Here is a 16606-nt window from a genome sequence, read left to right as displayed (position 1 = left end):
CACCTTCGTGAATTTGGGCCATTGACTCCAAATATATTTGACATATAAGTGATAATCTGCCGATGAACCAACAAAATAGTAACAGGCAGATACCTTCATGACAGAGAAAAATGACTATAAACACCTGACTAATAAAATGAGTGACTAAAATAATGGGTGACTTAGAATACCTAAATGAAGGAATGTTCATACAAAAAATAAAATGGAAAATTGGAGCACAGACATAATGATGAATGGAAATCAAAATGAATGGATAAGTGCAGCATGGAAACTTGGATGGAAGGATATGATCATGGTTAAAAGGATATATGTTCCGCAGAAGGAATAGACAGAAAAATGGGTAAGATTTATGGATGGATAGAAAGATGGATGAGTTAATAGTTGCATGGACAAATGGACGGATAGCTATAGAGATGGATGAATCAATAAAATGATAGAAGGGACTGATGTCTAGAAAAATGAATGAATAGATAAGATAGATAGATGATAGATGGTAGATAGATGGATGATAGATAGAGGGATGGCTTGAAAGATGGATGACATAATGGCTATAGAGATGGATGAATCGATAAAAGGACAGAAAGGATAGACGGCCAGAAAAATGAATGAACGGATAAGATAGATAGATGATAAATGGATGACTCTGAATGGAGACAAAGCAGAGAAAGTTCAACTAACCTGTTTGGCCAGCTGTATTGTTAGGTCGCCCCTGGTCACAAGGAGGTTGACCAAATGGTCTGTCCTTATGTCTGGGTAGCGATGGACCAGTGTCTAAACAAAAAGGGACAAAACAGCCAATAAAGCAAAGTTTTGCTAGTTCTACTCCATTTCACTCTGAATGTGTGGAACTTATACTATAAAACCAAGAACAATGGCGCGTACAACTTTCACAAATTGCGGCCGACAGCCCTTTTTTGCAGAATGAAACTTTCGCCAATTGCTATTATACTGGCATTCAATGCATGGTGCAGACAAAAACTCTTGTGTGCAAGTTTTTTTTTGCCAATCATTGGTCATCATAAAATTTGCAAAAGTTTCTCGACTGTGAAAACTTCTAGTTTTACAGGTACTGTAAAACGAGGAATGTTCGCGTGCATTATAATTTCGCAAATTTCGCGATTGCCAAGATTCGCGAAATTAAAATGCACGCGAAAGTTCTTGTCTACACTACATGCATTGAATGCTGGAGGTAGTTCGCATAAAATTTCATGCCGCTAAAAAGGCCATCGGCACCAATTCGCGAAAAATTCAAAGGTTCATCTTATTGGCAATACCCCCTCTACGGTGAGTCAATGTCAGTCTGACAGAGTCTGCAGAAAACAGTCAGTGAAAGCTCATGGAGGTGAATTAAATTTTGATTGTGAACTGAGAAAATTTTGCTGCCTCCTCGCTGTGCACAACTCCTGAACAGCAACCACGCTCCATGACGTAGGATACAAATACTCCAAAATGCTGTGACACACTGACATCTAAATGCTTATAAAAAAAACTAGGTATTTTGCATATCTTGTGGTGGCACAATGTAAAAGAATGGTTGAACATTGCTGACTTTAGAGCAGTATAATAATGTTCCATGAGATGAAGATTAAAAGTAGCACTGAAGTAATGCCATATTTTGAAAACTATGATGTTGCTATCAAGATGTCTGTGTGGACTCGAGATGGCAAAACAATGTGTGTCAAAAATTCATGAAAATCGACTTTATTAGTCACATATTAAAGTTCGTTTTAGTGTTATCTAACTCTGACACAAATCTTGAAGTCAGAATGTACTCTGTGACTGAGATATGACAACTCATCGCAGTGGGAATCGCTATAATTTTTGTTGGCAAAACAACGAAAGCAGCAATATGCTTGCCCTTCTCAACACGCGTCGTGCATGAACATGGCAAAACAATGTATTTACATGATCTGCGAGAAATATGTTGTTTTGCCATGTACACATTAGTAGGCTGCGCGCTGTGCGCAGACCGCAGAACTGCGCACAGTCTATTGTGTTACATGAATGCGCGCCATTGATGAGACTTAAGTTGTTTTGCCATAGTAATACGTAAGTAGCTTGGTTAGGTTGATGCTGTAAAACAACGTACTATATGTTTCGCTTTATGCAAATTATTCTTAAAAATAATGGGTCTTAGTGAAATCAAGTTGCAAGCAATATATTGTTGATACTAATTATTCCTTATAGGGTAATATATGAAGTGCTAAACAAAAACAGGCAAACAGCTGTAGTTAAAACTTGATTTACTGGAAAGGAGGTTACATGTAGATACACTGTTTTGCCATCTCACGACCGTGTGAATCAGCCAGTTTGGAGTTGGCTCATGGATTCTGGACACCTACCGAAATCTCTAGGGTCAGCATGGATGTGTCCTCCATGCGGATGACCTCGGTCATTAGTGGAATGACCTCACACAGCGACGGCTCCTGGGGGGGGGGGGGGACGGAGAGACACAACAATCAACACAGAGCCAAGGACGATTTGTCACACACAGTTTTACACATAGGTTGTGTCATCCATACAAGACATTGTGTACCTAATACAGTCATGGCCTAAGGTGACATCTCATTCATAATCATGCACAGATCAATCCGTATTACATTTATGCATATTCAATGAAGGAAGACATGTCTTCTTCTTCTTCTTTTTCTTTTTTTGAAGCACAGGGTGAGCAATACAGAATGCAAACCATTCAATCAATTCAATGGAAAAGATCAATTTAGCATATTCTTTCTCAAAGAGTAGTAAAATCTAAATCTCATTCCACAATCTGAACTTACGATCACATCGTCATACATTAAATGTATACCCACTGAAATGAAACAATAGAAAGCTGTGGTTACAAGACGGGAGAAACTATGGCAAAGCTGTGGGAAACCACCATAATATATGAATTTACCCATGGAGACGCTGACCCGATCTGTACGGCAGAATATGGCGGATGGGGAAAGAGTGAGCGAAAACTTGATTATCAAAACGAATATATACATTACTTAATGTAAAATAATAACATGAATAGGATAAAGCAGAGAGACATTGTAATGTTATCGGGCATGATGATGATGGTGATGATACTACTACTACTATTACAACTACTACTACTACTACTACTACTACTACTACTAAAGAGAATAAAATAAAAAAACAATAATAATAACAATAATAATAATAGTAATAATAATAATAATAATAATAATAATAATAATAATAATAATAATAATAATAATAATAATAAAAATTACAATAATAATAATATACGAATTTACCTACGCAGACGGAGAGAGACTGTAATTTCATTGGGCATGATGATGATGATGATAATAATAATGATAATATAATAACAACAGTAATAATAATAATAATCATAATGATAATAACAATTATTATTATTGTAATAAATAATAATGTATGAATTTACCCATGGAGATGCTGACCCAATCTGTATGGCAGAATATGGCGGATGGGCAGAGAGTGAGCAAAAATCATCAAAATGGATATAAGCATTACTTAGATGCAAATAAAAAAATAAAAATAAATAAAGCAGAGGGTGATTGTAATTTCATCAGGCATGATGATGATAATGACAATAATAATAATAATAATAACAATAATAATGATAATGATATCAATAATAATAATAATGGTGATGATGATGATGTTAATAATAATAACAGTAATAATGATGATGATGACACTACTACTACTACTACTACTACTACTACTACTACTACTACTAACTACTAATGATAATGATAATGATAATGATAATGATAATAATATAGTCTTTTACAGTGCAGTGTCTGTCACAAAGTGACACTCCTGGCATAAGACCTTTTTTTCCTCTTATTTCTTTCTCTCTGTCTTTCTATCGGAGGAGGAGGAGGTCGTGGAAGGGGGGGGGGGGGGTATCTTCTCCATGCAGCCATGCTATCTTTCTCCAAAATATCCACTGCTCTCAAAACTTCAAAGAAAAGAAAGATGGATGACTAAAAACTACACTTAACCCTCAAAATGATTTCTTGTTTCTTGCAAAATAATAATAATGATAATAATATATGTAGATTATATATAAATCAAGATATCTTAAAAGTTTATTTTGCATGCTCCATGCATTCCAAAATACATATTCTTCCCCTGCAACATTTGATTTTTCTTTCTGTTTTTTTTCTAATCAAGACACTTTTAATTTTGGGGGACAAACTTTAGCTGATCCAAGCTCCTGCTATCCCAAGCTGTACAAACGTTTCAAGGCGTGTCGAACTCACCATTCCCCTTTCCTCTGAGTGATTCAGCCTAGAGAAGAGCCTATCCAGGGTGTCGCTCTCCCGCGTGATCTTCTCGGCGGCATCCTTGCGCTCCTCGTATGTCCTGAACGTCATGCGTCTGGCAGGAGTGGACAAAAATATCACACATGTGTTTGTTAGGCCCTACGATGTCATACGAAATCATTCAGATGTTCACTGCATTCATCAATTGGCAAATACAAACAATGACATTCTTTAAGTTTTGCTTTTTGTCACAACCCTACCAATTTTTCTAAGTATTCAACACTTGTTGGTTATTCTTCACATACTATTGTGGAACAGTATTTCGGTTGCAGCACACAAGGCTTACATCACCATCACTTACAGAGGCATAAAAGAGGAGAGAATTTCACGTAACTCAACATTATTTTGGAGGATTTCGGCTCATGATAATCTACAATTGGTGGCTTATGTTACAGCACTGGTCATACACAGAAATATCTCATGTATCAGCATACCATTCGCAAGTTCAATAAACGACTGTGACGAAGATTTTCACTCTGACTCTTGCGAGAAGACTTTTCTATTTACAGAATCCCCTGCCCCCTTTCTTCCAGCACACATGGGAATGACCATGTTACGTTTAAGGACGCTGTGACAACCAGCGTCCCGAAAGCGTCCCGAGTTACAGGACCTGAACTAGGACCAGGAACTAGGGACCTGATGAAGCAAGAGCAACAGAGAGCAAGAAGGACAGATGAGCAAGATGAGCGGAGAGGTGATAGATAAAGGAGGCAGTGAAAGGACATGAAGAAAATCGAGAAAGATAGAAAGAAGAGAAGAGGGGATGAAAAAAAGACGGAGAGTGATTGGTATAAATTAATCGAAGGAAGGAGACAATAAAAAGAGAGATAGAGGAAAGGAAAACAAGAACGAGAGATAAGTGAGATATAAAGGAACATAGATATGAAAGAGGTGATAAAATGGGGAATAGGAGAACAGAACAGAAGAAATTGAGAAAAAGAAAGAGAAAAGAATAGAAAGAGGAGGAGAGAGAGAAGGAGAGAGATGAAAGATGGAGGGATGGACCACTCACTTCTCCAGCATCCCTCGGACGTAGGCCACCACCGTCCTCTTCTCCAGCTCCTCAATAAGAGACTTGAAGTAGTTTGGTCTCAGGTGGCTGAAGTCGCTGAAGTAATCCTCTATGGTGATACACACCGTATCCAGGGCTGGGGATGCACTGTGATGGAACCTGCATTCAAGAGGGGGGCCAATTCGCATTCAGATTTCAATCCCTTCATTTACATCAGCTATGCTTTGAAATCTGATCTCTACCAAAGCAACAAAACCCAGTATTTGTGCAAATAATAAGCACTGATAATAACAGTATTGTCTTTTTTACTGCGGTTAGCCTCAGTATCAACCACGCACATTGTGCAGTACGACAAGAAGGTTACTTGTTCAGATAAAGGTTTTTGATGGAACTAAGACTGGGCTAGGTGGAGGAGTGCTTACCAAGGTCTGGTGAGAATTTGGTTAAGGTGAGGCTCGAGATCAAGGAACATCTCCCACAGCAGGTCACCAAGGCTTGAAGACGAGAAAAAAAAATCAGAGAAGGAGAATATGAGGTAGACAATTAGATGGAGACAATAAAAAGACAAGTATTGAAATGATGATATGAATGGACTTTTGTAAAATCTCCATTCTCGTGGTCGGGTATATGTCAATTCCAGTGAAGCTGGAGTGAAAACGAACAGCTAGCCTTTGCATACAGTACATGTGCGGAGCTGGAGTGTGAGTCCGTACCGGTGTGAATGCATGCTTTGCATGCAGAAGCATACAGTGTACCACACTGTATAAGCTGATTTTTTTGCGAGGGTTTAATTTTCGTGAATTTCGCGAATCACGGTTGGATCGTGAATTTAACAACATGTGAAAATATCTCTATGTGCTTTGTTAATAGAGCATTAATGTAAAAGTCGGCATTGAATCGCGAAAAAAACATCTCACAAAAATGTCTATAACCTCGTCATACGCGAAAATATCTGTACACGAAAATAACAGCGTATACAGTTTTATGTGCTGATACAGACGACACGCTGTTGGCATTCATATTCCTGGATGTATCATTCTTTTATGTAATTTATCACTGACATTTCTTGCGGATATCAGAAATGTTAAGAAGGACCATATCTGACAGTTTCATAGAATATCAAAGCCTTCAGAGTGGATTGAATTTCAATGTAGATAATTTTGTCGCAAAAAATATGCCAATCGTGCACTGATCGTGGGTTTGTCTTCACTCCCGCTGCCTTGCCTGTAAATACTCAGATGTCCAAACGTAAGAATAGTGCTATACAGTGGCCCCCATTTGATTGGGAGTGGTCAAGAGACAAGACTACCGGTACTTCCAATTTAGGGATGTAGTAATAATTTTTATAGATTAAAGAGGGACACATGATGCGTTTCAGCCCAAAATATATGCCAAGAAAAGTATTGCAATTTCGATTATAAAGGGGTGTTTGAAGAACACACAAAAAAATCTGTTTCAGTGACATTTACTGCACTTCATCAGCAAACCCACTAAAGCGGGGGAGAACTGTATCTGTTTTTCTGTTCTCCTCAGTTTGCAAACACTCACCTCTCTCCTGCAAGCTTGTTGAATCCATCAATCAGACTCTGGAAGACTGACGTCGACCCGGTCTCTCCTGCTGGAAGTTTGAGATGTCTCCTCTGCACACAGAAAAAGAATATAGTGGACTCCCATTTTAACGAAGTTCTCGCGACCAGCAGTTCTCTTTCGTTATATATCATATTCGTTATATATCAAAATTTCGTTATAACCGAACAAATCAACAATAAATACACATAGAGTCACGAGTGGATAATGTTGCGGCCTGAATTTTTACTTCGTTGTAACGGGAATTTTGTTATAACCACGTTCGTTATAACGGGAGCGCACTGTAATGTGAGGAGGGGGGTACATGTACATTGTACATTACAAGCTTGATACATAAACTCACTTTGCAGTGTACATGAATAAAGCTTTTTTTCACACAAGTTGAACTTATGAATAAGCATAAACATTACAGACATCTTCCCATTCTTCCTCTGATGGTATGGGTTTGTTTGCAAAGCACTGTGTATGGATGAGACATTAGCAAAGCTTACACATGTATCTCTATGAGTAGAAACATCACAACATCTTGAGCTGAAGTTTTAGTTTGACCCATACAATGAAAGTTACAAAAATACCATTTTTTTGAATCACTGATGAAATTGTGTGAAATTTGAAAGAAATTGCTGAAAAGTGCCTGAAAAGTGATGGTACTTTATGAATTTTCATAACTGTATAAATTTGCAGGAAAAACTTCCTCACTATACTCTTTATACATACCTCCAGTTGTTTGGTGAATTCAATGAAGGAGTGAAAGTTGTTGACAATGGCCACCTGGCAAAGAGAACAAACAGAGAATAAAAGCTGTTCTACTACTGAGACACCAGACACAGTTGTAGAGTTCCTATCTATGGTGGGCAGCGCCATGAATTACGCACAAGTTTAAAAAAGGCATTACTTGCGTACAGTCCAACTTTTTTTTTATCCCCAAATATTTATTCATTCAGTGCTTGACTAATCTTCACTGAATGTATACATGTGTTTGGAAAAATTTCTCCCTTTAGGTGACAGCAACCCTGCTTGTCACGTCCACTTGCCAATAACGGCACAGATAGAAATGCTGATGGCGAGGGATGCCACGGCGGAGCAGTGCTGAAATGTTACTCACCATGTATTGGAAGAAGAACCTTGGCATACTCCTGTCAGCCATGTGCTTGGTCTTGTACTCCTTGATGGCATCTGGAAGAAAAGCAGCGATAAATGTCATCATAACCTACAAGTATATCTCTCATTTCAACTATACAATAAAAAAGGTACAACATGGCTTGTCTGCATCTGTACCAGAGCATTTCATGGGACACTGTACACTACCTGCCCTATTAAGGGGCGCATATTGCACTCATGTTCAAAACAAGCAATGTTAGCTCAGGTCATGCGATATTTTCAGAATTCATTTCAATAAGGCTGTCTGAAGGAGTAATATGATGATGATGATGATGATGTTGTTGTTGTTGTTGTTGTCAGTTGTTATTGCTCTCAATGTGGATAATCTACAAAGAATGTATACATTGTGTATCAGACAATTACAAAACCACTTCTCCGTGCAAGTCAGTGTGTTCTTTCACCTCCCACATGATCGGATGAAGTGCGGGGTAAATTTTTTTTCTGTCCTTGAATATGGTTGGCACTGATTTCCAAAAAAAACCCTCGAATTGAAGCCGAAAGGACATCCACATGATATCACTTTATATTGTCTTCATTCAGTTAATCCTTTCCCTCTCAGAGCTGACCATTCCCCAAAGGGTTAATACATGACATATCAGATGGAGGTAAGCGATGGGTTAAATGGAAAAAGTGGTCCCACTCACCCCTGTAAGTGTCGATGAATCCCTGAATCTCCTCCACACACAGCAGCACCACCTTGGTGGTCAGGTCCTTGCTGATCTGATTGGACACTTGAAGCTGAAGAATCGACCAATCAGAAGCATTATGGTAATGAGATCACTTCAATGAAGTTGCACAACATGCCTGATTGTACATGATTACATTTAATACGGTAATATTTAGATGGGTTATGCAGTGATGCTCTACATAATGAGGTACATTGTTGGAACATAACCTCTCCAGGAAATTCAAATATACTTCCTTAATTTACTTATTTACTTACATGTATATGTCTGTCACATTTAGGAATCACTCATTGACCACTCACTAAAGAGGCAGTTGACATGATATTACAGATGGTAAAGGATGAAACAACAAATAAAACAATTGCACATTGATTTCCTATCAAACAATCATATTACATAATCATATATTACATAGCATTCTTTTTTTTATGAACTGATATTTTCCTCAAAAGGGATACTATGAGCCAAAGAAGTGAAAGCATTTTAACAAGTTTGCCAAGAGGATATCTACTTTGGCCATGTAGGAAAAGGCAGCATCCTATTTTTCTGATCATGAAACAGTTAAAGGAAACCAAAACCCGAAGAGAAATGTAGACTGAGTGAAAGCAGCAACATTAGTAGAACACATCAGTGAAAGTTTGAGGAAAATCGGACAATCGATGCAAAAGTTATGAATTTTTAAAGTTTTGGAGTTGGAACCGCTGGATGAGGAGACTACTAGAAATTATGACTTATGTGTGGACAAGAATACAAAGAAAGTATAAAAGGAATTCCACAAAAATTCATTTTTCATGAAAATTACACATTCCATCAACTTGATACTGACATATGTTAAGGGTAGCAATTATTCCTCCTGCTTTCTGAAAGCGGTAATAGTCAAGTGCTCTTTCATTATGTTACATAAGTGAATTTTTGTGGAAATCCCTTTATATTTTCTTTATATCGTTGTCCACACATGATGACACAACCTCTAGTAGTCTCCTCATCCAGCAGTTCCAACACCAAAACTTTAAAAATTCATAAATTTTGCATTGATTGTCCGATTTTCCTCAAACTTTCACTGATGTGTTCTACTACACATGTTGCTGCTTTCACTCAATCCACATTGCTCTTGGGTTTTGGTTTCCTTGAAAGAATCATGGCAGTATTTACGGGCGTATACATGCGTAGCACATTTCTCAGTGCATTGGTGTATTCTCATCTCTTTCTGTTTTCTCTCTCTCTGTGCATGTCTCTATGTCTTTCTCTCTCTCAATATATATTTGTATATGTGTCTCTATGTCTTTCTCTCTCAATATATATTGTATATGTGTCTCTATGTCTTTCTCTCTCTCAATATATATTTGTATATGTGTCTCTATGTCTTTCTCTCTCAATATATATTTGTATATGTGTCTCTGTCTTTCTCTCTCTCAATATATATTTGTATATGTGTCTCTATGTCTTTCTCTCTCAATATATATTTGTATATGTGTCTCTATGTCTTTCTCCCTCAATAACTGTATATGTGTCTCTATGTCTTTCTCTCTCTCAATATATATTTGTATATGTGTCTCTATGTCTTTCTCTCTCAATATATATTTGTATATGTGTCTCTATGTCTTTCTCCCTCAATAATTGTATATGTGTCTCTATGTCTTTCTCTCTCTCAATATATATTTGTATATGTGTATCTATGTCTTTCTCTCTCAATATATATTTGTATATGTGTCTCTATGTCTTTCTCCCTCAATAATTGTATATGTGTCTCTATGTCTTTCTCTCTCAGTATATATTTGTATATGTGTCTCTATGTCTTTCTCTCTCAATATATATTTGTATATGTGTCTCTATGTCTTTCTCTCTCAATATATATTGTATATGTGTCTCTATGTCTTTCTCTCTCAATATATATTTGTATATGTGTCTCTATGTCTTTCTCTCTCTCAATATATATTTGTATATGTGTCTCTATGTCTTTCTCCCTCAATATATATTGTATATGTGTCTCTATGTCTTTCTCTCTCAATATATATTTGTATATGTGGCTCTATGTCTTTCTCTCTCTCAATATATATTTGTATATGTGTCTCTATGTCTTTCTCCCTCAATATATATTTGTATATGTGTCTCCATGTCTTTCTCTCTCTCAATATATATTTGTATATGTGTCTCTATGTCTTTCTCCCTCAATATATATTGTATATGTGTCTCTATGTCTTTCTCTCTCAATATATATTTGTATATGTGGCTCTATGTCTTTCTCTCTCAATATATATTTGTATATGTGTCTCTATGTCTTTCTCTCTCTCAATATATATTTGTATATGTGTCTCTATGTCTTTCTCTCACAATATATTCATGTGTATGTGTCTGTATCTCTCTCTCTGTCTCTCCTCTGTATCCATCTCTCTCTATATCTCTTACATTCTGTTCTATCATCTGGAAGATGATGACAGCGATCTGGGTCCTGAAGTATCCCTCCCCGTCAGCATCCGGCTCTGTATCGCCCTGCCAGTCCTGAGAGGGGTTAGCCAAAATGTTTGGAAAAGAGGAGAAAAGAGATTGGTTTTCACCATTGAAGAGAGATGCATATGTAGAGGAGACCATCAAGCTCAAAATAAATTTCCACTTTTCTACATAATTTTGAGTAAGCACTAAACTTCAGACTGCTATAATACTTTTCAAATTTGGACGATTTTATCAACCAATTTGAAAAGTGATTGAAATAAAAGAGCCTTATAGGAAGTGCAGATTCACAGAAAGGGGAGAAAAGAGGATTTAACAATTCTCCAAATACCTCCACAACTCAAAATTAAGATAAAAATGACTTTTAATGGAGGTGATAATATACAAATAATACACAGGTGAGAGTGCGTTGGTGGAGATGAAGCGCACTCGAGGGTATTTACAATTGTGAAAAATGCACTACATTGTAAATACCCGAGAGTGAGCTGCATCTCCACTAACGTCACGAACTCAAACCTGTGTATTATTCGATTTATAAAATGGGTCGAAAACTAACAGCATTTTTCACGTACCTTTGTGGGTCATAAAAGTCAAGATGTCCGAAGATGTTCGTCCCAAACATTTATGCACGTCGCACTCGGAAATCCCGCACATGTAAGTACTGTACATATAAGCATATACGTACGCCACATATGCACAAGAAAGGCCGGCTGGCAGCCCGAACGAGAAGTTGTTTACAGGATTGACAGCGCAAAAAGGAGCACGTGACGCACTTGTAACAACTGATCGAGTGCGCAATGCTAGTGTAAACATTGTGACGTCAGTGACTTTCCGCTTTTTTTGCAAGGCTGTGCATGATCGTAAAAAATCATGCACGCACACGTGACTCATTTCAGCGCTTCCAATTGGCTACATTCTTGAACCCATTTTATAATACAATATATTTTTCTATCATCTGAAAGAGCTCTATGCCTCACCTTTATGTCAGACTCCAGAGCGTTAGCCATCCACTTCTGGATGTTGTAGTGCAGGGTCTTCATGTATCTGAAGAGGAAAATAAAATGGCATGAGAGGGGAAAGAGATTTACAATGTACATAAATCAAGCCTCTCATGTGTAACATCTGTAGAACCCATCATGTCCTTGGGTAATTTTTGCGGCAGAAATTATCACCTCACCCTCACCAAATTGGCAACACTGAATTTCACTGCATGTTCATCTTGGACAAAGATTTGATGGAGCTGGTTAAATTCATAACATCTGCAGAGAGTTACACATTGAGCTTACCAAAACTTGCCAATTTGAAAGAAAATCAGAACTCCAATTTCTAGAGAGTGTTGAAAATCAATAATGAGTTTAAAAATTCAGCACTTACGATGCTTTCAAAACTTCTGCAACTTCAACAAACAACAACACACGAATAACAAGGGAGTTACATAAAATAGTAAAAAAAACCAAAAAACTTTGTCATATGAAATACTAGCCACATCACCACCGTGATGTGATGATAAAAAGCTGTGAAGGCCTATCTACTCACTCTTGTTGGAGGTCGTCCACCATCTGGTCAGACAGGACATCGGGGTGCTCCTTGACGTTGATGTCGAGGTCGGGATGGCCGAGCAACATACTTCCCCTGGTGGTGCCATCACGATCAGGAAGAAAAATTAATGGGTTCACATGTGTACTGCATATGCCATATATTTCACTAAGGTTTTTACTTTAAGTTTTGTGACTTAGCTGCTATTTGCAAATTCAAAAACATGCAAAAATATTTACTCTGATCCCAGCATAAATGCAATGTGCATGCATGCAATTTTCTGTTCATTACTGTACTCGATGATTGCGGATCTAACTATACACAAAATTGTTGGGAAGTCCCAATTCGCAAGAAATTAAACTCACTAAATATATGGCATATACAGTACTTCAAACATTACATTGTTTAATGATGAAACTAGTTTAGATCGTGTATATAAAAAACAAACAGAAAACAGTATACCCTAGAAAAGCTGTTTTTACATTGGCCCGATTTCCTCCACAAAACAAATATTGCTGACATGCTACACAATGGAAAGGTTCTGATTTATTTCTTAGGTTGTGCAATATGTTGGCATGGGCAGGCTGTGAAACGTGGTGTTAAAAAGTGACACATTCTTTTCTTAAACTTTCCCCTTTCAAAAGAGATTAAAATGAAAAAAAAAACCCACAAAAAACAAAAAAACAAAAGCAAACAAGAAAACCTGTGACTTCTTGAGGGTGCAGCCCTGAAATTCGAAATTCTTCCATCATGCAAGCCTGGGGGGGTGGGGAACATTGCACCCTCGATCCAACTCCCACCTGCACTACCCACACACGTGTGCTACGAAACATTCTGCAGTTCCTGGTGTAGATATCCATGCATTGCCCATCCTAAAGATACTGCAGACTATGCCAACAAAGTCAACTTCCCTCCTTCCTATAAAGTACACATGCTTCTGTGCAGTTACTCTTATGCAAGCCAACTGCTGTCACTAAACAAAACATCCTACATATACAATTTTTGCAGTAAAGCCTAAAATATAAGGAGATATCGGTATTTTTTTTTAATAAACCGTAACTGTAGATGGTTTAGTCTGGAAACTGTTTTATTATATTCACTGTTCACATTTTGTATATCTAACAATACTTAACATCGATTTTACTGATTCAAATTTTTACAGTGGTTGTTTCTATCCCTAACTCAGATTTTAGAACTATTTTAAAGCACGAATGCTGGGTTTTTGTTTTATCTGCAAATGGTTGATTATGCCTTTAAAGGCTATCCAAAGTGGGGAAGTGCTGAAGATCTAGCTTTCAAAAGTGTCTACAAAGGGACTGATGGTAACACAATTTTGACTGACAGGGGAAGGGGGACCTACTTGAATTCTGTGATCCAGGTCAGCATCTGAATGATCTCGTTGTGTTCCAGGCCACCGCCGATCAGGTCTTCGAGCTGGTTTAGGAGAGAATCAGGGACACAATGTTCATAGAGTTTATCAAAAATAACAGAAAATACAATGTACAAGTTGTATGTCCTATGTCTTACTTTCATCTTGACTGTCAAAAAAGAAAAGAAGTACTGTAAAAGTGGATATTTTTGCGTGACAAATTTTTCGCACTTGGCTGGGCAAGAAGACTTTCACATGCTTTTAATTCCACGGAATCAAGACATCGACTACTTGAACATACGGGCAGCAAAAAAATTCGCGTGCTTTTATTTTCGCGCTAGTTTCTGGTTGCGCGAAATGCGCAAAAATTTCAACACCGCGAAAATTTCCACTTTTACAGTAAAAAAGACCCACATAAAAACAGCAATTACACCTCAAAGTAATGTGACTGAGGCAGCTGCAATATACTATCTTCAAGTGACAACAGATTGTCATGTTTGAAGACTCTTAAGAATTCTCAATTTTCATGATATTTGCTGATCATTTCCAAATTCACTGCTTCCTGATTTCTCTGCTTTCAGCGATGGCAAAAAAAAAAAAATGTCCGTTTTGAATTGTAATAGTGGGATTAGGGACATAGGGACAGACTGATACTGTAAAATTATGTCTCTCGAACCCTTTCGGCTAATGGAAAAAATGAAACAAATGTGAAGAAAGTCGCATGCCCTGATGTTATGTGAGGACTCAAAATAGGTGAAATGGGTCAGTTTTGTCAATCTTTATTTTTTATATTTTATGAAGAGCAATTCTTCCTCCTCATTATTCTAGTTTCAGACCGTAAAATAAATGGGAAAATGTGATTTTTTGGCAGTTTTTCCAGAACACTCATTTTTTGTACCATAGTGTGATTGTACATGTCTCAGAAGCCCCTTTTCATATCTTAAAAGCTCTTTCCACATTCTCTATTTTCAACTTTAATAACTTTTGAAACATTGATGCTATTGCATTGAAAATTAATATCAGTCATGAGTAGAATGTCCATATACTAGTAGAGTATGCACAATATCAACTCAATGTGATATTCCCTTCACTGGATTTTTACACCCTGTTTTGTTTTTGTTTTGTCTTTTTTTGTGGGGGGGGGGGGGGGGCTCCCATTCACTGCACAGAGCGCAGCCTGGTGAGATTTAGCACTTGAGTAGATCCTAAACGTCTAAGCCTTTTTTCTCAGTACACAGTTTTTTAGAGTGTATGCTCTTTCTATTATCTAGAGAGGTTAGGAAAGTCTATTTGTATTGAGTTATATATCATTTTCAAGCTTACATGTAAGTTTACTCTTTTAGAATCTGCCCTTAACTAAATATTCATATTTATACAACACCTAGATAGATCCTTGTCATTTCATTGGTTATTTGCTATTGATCAATCTTCACATTTTACTATTACATCATCATTCGTGTAATTGTGGCTCCATTTACCGTGCAATCTTGGATCCATACAATTCGATCCACTGCATGCAAGCCGAGAGCCCGGCACACTACGCATGTAAAACACTTGTGTTTGCAGTAGGTATGTGACAGCGCGCTAGCGTAAAGTGCTCAGTGAGCACTCAGATCTTGCACATTCTCTCTTGTTTCTTAAAATTCATAAAACATCAAATGACAAGGATCCATTTTAGGTGTTATATGAAACAAATAATAAATGTTTTTCATTTGTGCAATGGACAGAATATTTCATTCATTGAAAGATGACATTATTGATCCACTCAACTTGGCTGCGCCTCGTTGAGTGGATCATTTCATCTTTCACCTTGTGAAATAATCGTTCATTGCACTCATAAACATTTATTATTTGTATACTAGCGACTTTTTGGTGCTGATGTGATTCAGGGTCAAAACGCTTGGCAACTCACATGCGCAGAAACGCAGTTGATGTACTTCTTGATGAAGAATGCGTAGATGTCGTAGCACGGCGGGAAGAGGGGTATACAGAGGAACTGGAAAGAAAGAAAAGAAAAGGGGAAAGTCACGTCAAGCATACAAATACAAGATGAATTATGAAAACTTACTGCGCGTCTACATCCAAAGCGGGCCCAAAAATGATACTTCCAGTTTCTGAACAGCAGAGGTCAAAGTTAATGTGAGAGTTCCTTCGGCTTTAGACCCAAGGCATTTACAGCACTCCACATATATTTAAAATATCTTTTCCTAGATTTCATCTCCATTCTTTGCTTTGTTTGTTTTGTTTTTTTTTTTGGGGGGGGGGAGGGAGGGAAATAGCCAAGTGAAGACATCTTATACATGTATCATTAAAAAATGGGAAAATGAGAAGGCACATCTCAACATCTCGGCCTTAAAGTGCTTCTTTGGATAAAGCATCAGAAAATGCTGTAATTTGAAGAAAAAAAAATGCATTTATCTTAAATGTGAGAGGCATCATACCTGTAGTTTCTCTTCCAACTACTCCTAGTTTGTTATGA

At 37.4% G+C, this 16606-nt stretch overlaps 1 protein-coding gene across 1 annotated transcript in view; it reads right to left on the bottom strand.

The window, feature by feature from the left end:
* The window catches only part of LOC139735633 (exocyst complex component 3-like), a 28046-nt gene that overhangs the window by 1081 nt on the left and 10359 nt on the right, over nucleotides 1–16606 (bottom strand). The window contains exons 9-22 of the mRNA XM_071646382.1: nucleotides 16040–16123; nucleotides 14119–14192; nucleotides 12759–12854; nucleotides 12200–12266; nucleotides 11181–11273; nucleotides 8733–8826; nucleotides 8033–8103; nucleotides 7645–7698; nucleotides 6889–6980; nucleotides 5763–5834; nucleotides 5341–5499; nucleotides 4266–4383; nucleotides 2343–2426; nucleotides 679–771 (exon numbers count right to left, since the gene is read on the bottom strand). Coding sequence (XP_071502483.1) covers nucleotides 679–771; nucleotides 2343–2426; nucleotides 4266–4383; nucleotides 5341–5499; nucleotides 5763–5834; nucleotides 6889–6980; nucleotides 7645–7698; nucleotides 8033–8103; nucleotides 8733–8826; nucleotides 11181–11273; nucleotides 12200–12266; nucleotides 12759–12854; nucleotides 14119–14192; nucleotides 16040–16123 — 1251 coding nt within the window. The remainder of the gene's footprint in view (nucleotides 1–678; nucleotides 772–2342; nucleotides 2427–4265; nucleotides 4384–5340; nucleotides 5500–5762; nucleotides 5835–6888; nucleotides 6981–7644; nucleotides 7699–8032; nucleotides 8104–8732; nucleotides 8827–11180; nucleotides 11274–12199; nucleotides 12267–12758; nucleotides 12855–14118; nucleotides 14193–16039; nucleotides 16124–16606) is intronic.

This window comes from Diadema antillarum, unplaced genomic scaffold, assembly GCF_040938485.1.
Source record: "Diadema antillarum isolate AM-2024a unplaced genomic scaffold, OU_Dant_1.0 seq00000589_RagTag, whole genome shotgun sequence".
Lineage (NCBI taxonomy): Eukaryota > Metazoa > Echinodermata > Echinoidea > Diadematoida > Diadematidae > Diadema > Diadema antillarum.
The sequence above is the reverse complement of the archived record's forward strand: the minus strand, read 5'-3'. Positions and strand labels throughout refer to the sequence as shown.